General features: G+C 38.0%; 1 protein-coding gene across 1 annotated transcript; it reads left to right on the plus strand.

The window, feature by feature from the left end:
• Positions 1 to 4,422: 4,422 nt before the first annotated feature.
• LOC145980606 (TNF receptor-associated factor 4-like) lies at positions 4,423 to 5,025 on the plus strand. Its single transcript, XM_083113642.1, has one exon. It carries the CDS (start codon positions 4,423 to 4,425, stop codon positions 5,023 to 5,025), a length of 603 nt encoding a protein of 200 aa, XP_082969768.1.
• Positions 5,026 to 5,228: the final 203 nt, after the last annotated feature.

Below are 5,228 nucleotides of genomic sequence, written 5' to 3' on the forward strand. Positions count from 1 at the left end.
CCACTCCGCCACAGATTATGGCAAATTTATTTCGTGATAAAGAAATACTTCTGAATGGATTTATTTTATCAGGGTACAAAAGTTCTACGCTTTTCAGTATTCACTTCACAACAAAAGTAAGCATTTCACTTGAAAAATCTACATTCCTTTTCTATAGTCCTTTTCTTACTCCCACGAAGTTTGGGCAGCAATATGGTTCTCTGAAACTTTTACAGAAACTGGCTTTTCTTCCAGGTAAATCCTTGAAAATCAAGAAACAGACTCATAGGCGACAGAAAGTATGCACGCTGCCCTCCCCCAGCTGGCAAGATATTTTCGTACTTCAGAAGTAACCTATCAATCACCTTGCTTAGTTGACACAACACCTACTCTATAATGGAATGTATACCTGTGTAGGGAAAATTGGTAAATGTGTTGAAGTTTGGATGAGTCTGGTCTTGTATCACGAGAAAAGAGAAAACGGGATAACTACAAATGTATAGATAATTTCAAGCATGAAGTGTTAAGTGGGGCCAAGGCGGGCCGCATTAACGTATGCTGGGGCCTACATGCGGCCCGCGAGCCGCGAGTTTGACTGGCCGAAAAATCAGGAGAAAAGTTGTTACGCTTCTCCCAGGAGACTCGAACCTGCGCGCGTCCCGTAGCTGGAGCCCCAGGTACCAAACTCGGGACCTTTAGACATTATGAGGTTCATCTTTACCATTACGCTATTCGCGATTAAAATTACCACCTGAGCGCTAGTGTCGCTTCCAATATGGCCGCTCTAAGTAGGATAGATCTTTGTTTACATTCAGCAGTAGTACAAAAGAGCAGCGTGTCGTCATGACTGGTATGGTAGAAAACGTTTAAATTACGCATTATTTTTAAATATTGCGAATGCGATGTGAATTCCAGGTACTCTAACAAACGTGAAGCTGTACTGAGAACGAAGCATTTAATTATAATAGGCAAAAATAACACGGAAAATGCAGACGAAACTATGTATATGCACTGGTTGTCCAAAGCAGTGCTGTATCATCTGCACGTCATGTAACTGGGGTTCTCGGAAATTATTTGAAGATAAAGGAATTGAAATTGACCTGTACTTGAAAAGCTAGGACAGGAGAAAATTGCGAACATATCGTTGCAGTTCTTTCTCGAAAGAGAAAGCCTGGTTTAATAATAATATTCACGATTTCATGACCAGGCTATACTCACTGAAAAAGGACATCGTACTGAATGAAACAGTAACATTAGCATATCCACTTTTTTTCTGGTTACATTTGACATTAATTCATTCTCAAACTATTTTCATCTTCCCTCTTAATCGACTTGCACCTGTTCCAAATTTCACACATACGTAACACCGGTAATACATGGACGCATTGGTTAAGACGCTTCATGATTTTTCGAAAAAAAAAGCTTTATTTATAAAGTACAATTTAAAACTTTACTTTCATGGAAATATATATTTATCTCTCGATAAATGATGTAAGCAGACTCGTGCATTCTTCGTAATTTCCTTGCCGAATTACAGTGTTATATCCCCCATACCAATCTTCTGTCCATTACGTTTTCCCTGATTTATTAACAAATTTCATTTTGTTGATTCCACGGGGTGGAAACACATGAAAACTTTTAATTTGTTCTGACCCATAAAACTATTTAGAGCAAAAAAAAAAAAAAAAAAAAAAAAAACCTGAACAGTAGACCTTACTTTCTCGCATATTCACCATGCTTTAAACGACTTCAACACAACGTATCCTACTTAGAGTACTTCCTGAAAATCCCGGCAGATGGCATATCGGTTAATTTTAATCGCGAATAGGGGAGGCAAAATATATCCGAAACTAAGAAGACATTTTGAATGGACATGTAGAATGTAGGAGGCAGGGTTCGCGCTGAAGAGGAAGAAGACAGGGAATTCTCCCTCCCCTTTCCTAACCTGTACATGTCTAATGTAATTCTCAACCAAGCCAAGAATCTTGTCCTTCTACATTTTATGTCGCTTTTGTTATTGTTAATGAAGAATTCAAATTAATAATTTCTTTAAATCTCAAGTTAGCAAGTCAGCCAAAATTATGTTTTTATACTACATTTTACATTAATTGAAGATTTGCAAAGAAACAGTAGACCTTTTCATGATCTTTCCACTCCAAAAACAAATATTTGTAAGAGTCACATCAAGTTTATGATTGGAAGTAGTGAAGTTCTAGGAACCACACACACATATGTAAGCAACAACAATAGTAGGCTATTGTAATTTGGAGAGGATGTGATTTGTGAGCGGAACAAGCATGGGAATTTAACGAAGTTCCTTTGCGAATCATCAATTGTGTGTGTGTGTGTGTGTGTGTGTACACGTATTTCCTATCTGCACAAAGTACTACATGTGAGGTAAAACTATCGAAATGTAAAAAGAGGAAGCGCTACCACCCTCCCCGCCTTTTCTACATTTTATTCAAATCGAACACGAGGCACGTATCTAGATATATATTTCGGAGGGGCGTCCTAACGTAATGTCTCAAAATAATAATATTAATAATGTTAAATTAAAATAAGTATAATTATATTAAATTAATTAATGTATTTTTATTACATGAATAGGTAAGAAGGCGGTATAACAACAGTGCAGTATAACATCACGTATTCATTATCTAGCTTACGTGTAGTTAAGGTCGGCAAAATTTGTAAATAAATAGAAACTGCCCTGGCAAGGAAATTAATGTCAAATAGATAAAGAATATAATATTTATTGAGTATGAAAAAATGATGTTAGATCCAGTTGACGAAAGTAAAATTCTTGGTAATATTTTGTTTGCATATTATTATAAGTAGTAGGGCCTCCCCCATGGCGCAGTGGTAGCGTCATTGCCTTGTAATCAAGGGGTCCCGGGTTCGATACCCGGTGGAGGCACAAGTGGTTCGGATCCCACTTTAAACTGTAGGTCCAGTCCCGATTACCCTTACTGTGCATAAAGTGGACTTAAAACACCAACTCAAACCAATTATTATAAGTAGTAATAATTCTTGCATAAATCTTCTTTGGTACTGTCATTCAAAATCGTATTGCTTTCCAATATTCTTGCGGAAATAAACAATTTGAGATTAAACAACAACCTTATTTTCATTACTTAATTGAAGTTATTTTATAGTCTCATTATTTTCATTATTTAATTTTTGTACTTGGAAAGTCCTTCGGGGGGAGGTTGGGACACCTGGACCCCCTAAATACGTCCTTCGCGGTAGGGGTCGAGATAAAGTTACTGTGTCACTGGTTGCAATTCACGGTAAATATGCTCTGCTTCTCTACACTCATACACAAACTCATGGCCTTCCTGCTTTCTTGGTTTCTTGCCTGGGAAAGAGGCAATAAATCAAGCTGTGACAGCTACGGGACCTTCTGACAAGGGGACGGAACCCAGCTGTGCAGAGAATTAAAACACCCGCGCGAACTAGCCCTCCCGTCACCCTGGGGCAATTTTCGAACAGAGACATCTAGTGGCCAAGTGGCGAACTATCATGAATGAAATTCGGCTGAAGCGGCCGTATCTTTCGCCGTCGATAATACATGACATTTTTAAACAATCATTTTGGGCTGTCCAAGTGACTTTTGAAAGAAAAGCCCTCCCTAGCTTAGTCATAGAAGGATTGAGCATTACGTTAGTATGCATCATAATGGCCATTTTCGTTGGTGCTACCCACAAATCCTATAACCATTCTGTGCATATTTACGTATTTCCTTATGGGAAATTGAAAAAAAATAATGGAATTTGTGCACATTTATCGAACTGAAATTGCATAAATGTGTCATGTACTCAAAGTTTCATAAACTAAGTTCACATCTACTGCGTGTTTTCCGGCAAATTTTTGTCCTAAAACGTTATATTCAACAAAATGAAAAAAAGCCCATGTTAAATTTAAGCACTTTTCACGGCGACCTTCGCCAAACTCCACCTCCCTCTTAACTGCGATAGAGGAATAGGAAGTCACGAAGAGCAGTGTTCTGCGAAAGTTGACGAGAATGAAAAAAAGTCAATCTTCCCAAAGGAGACCTCCCATGGAGTCGACAACGATCATCCATGTCCTAGCTGCGTTCAGACTGTTGGCAAATCACACATCGAGAAAGAAGCTTCTGTGGTGCACTGTGACAATTTTTCAAAGGAAGTGGAAGAATCAAGGAAAGATCTTTCTGAACTTATTGAAAGTGAGTGCATCGAAACAGTGATTGAATGTAAATATTGCAAGAAGGAATTCAAGAAAAAATTGCTTGTTGATCACCATACGGAATGTCTGAAATTTTCGATTCCTTGTCCTGAGAGTTGTGATGTTGAAGATGGAAGAGTAGACGTGGAACGACATTTGGATGAAGAATGCCAGAAGCTCTTTTCGGCGTGTCCTTACAAGAAAATACAGTGCAGCTATGAAGGTTTTTCTGCAGGGATGAGGCAACACATGAGGGAAGAGGTGGAACATCATTTGTTACTAACGAAAGATGCCTTTGATAAGCTGCATATCGTAGTTGAAAGTATTCAAGAGAAATTAGAGAGCGAGAGGATAAGAAATGAAGAACTGCAGAGGGAGATAAAAGAACTAAGACTGGTCAGTTTCTTGTGGAAAGTGGAACACATAGCTGAGGAAAGAGAAAAATCTAAGAACGATCAAAGTCATAGAATTGCCAGTCCCCTTTTCTTCAGCAGTAAACACGGGTACAAATTAAGAGTGATATTATGCCCTGATAGTGTTTGTGATTTCAAAGGCTATTTAGGAGTTGGAGTTATCTTTCACGTAATGCCTGGAGAGTGTGATTCTATTTTGAAATGGCCCTTCACAAAGCTTGTAAAACTTAGGTTAGTTAACCAAGAAATGGATGATGAGGATATTGTTGATAGTTTAGATGGAATTCATATTGAGTCCTATATTAAACCCAAGGACGGTAAGTGTAATCTTAGACTAGGTTCTCCGAAATTTGTTTCTCACGAGGTACTCAATAGCAGAAGTCACATTGTAGACAACGCAATTTTCCTGGAAGTTACTGTAGAATAAAGTCAATAATGTTACAAACATAATTGCAGGTCTTGCAAATTTCTGTGATGTTCTGGTATAATTTCTCCATGCTGGGAAGTATATTTTGTCTGATTGATTTTTATGATTTGTATGATCAACTACAATTAATGACTATGGCTGTTAAAAGAATGAACAACAGAACAGAAAAATCCAGGAAAATGCAATGCTTAGGAGTGGGAAAA

This window comes from Lepisma saccharinum, chromosome 28 (genome assembly GCF_977018435.1).
Source record: "Lepisma saccharinum chromosome 28, izLepSacc3.1, whole genome shotgun sequence".
Lineage (NCBI taxonomy): Eukaryota > Metazoa > Arthropoda > Insecta > Zygentoma > Lepismatidae > Lepisma > Lepisma saccharinum.

Excerpts from the sequence above, each read along its gene's own strand:
- LOC145980606 (XM_083113642.1), top strand. The coding sequence starts at position 4,423 with ATGAGGCAACACATGAGGGAAGAGGTGGAACATCATTTGTTACTAACG.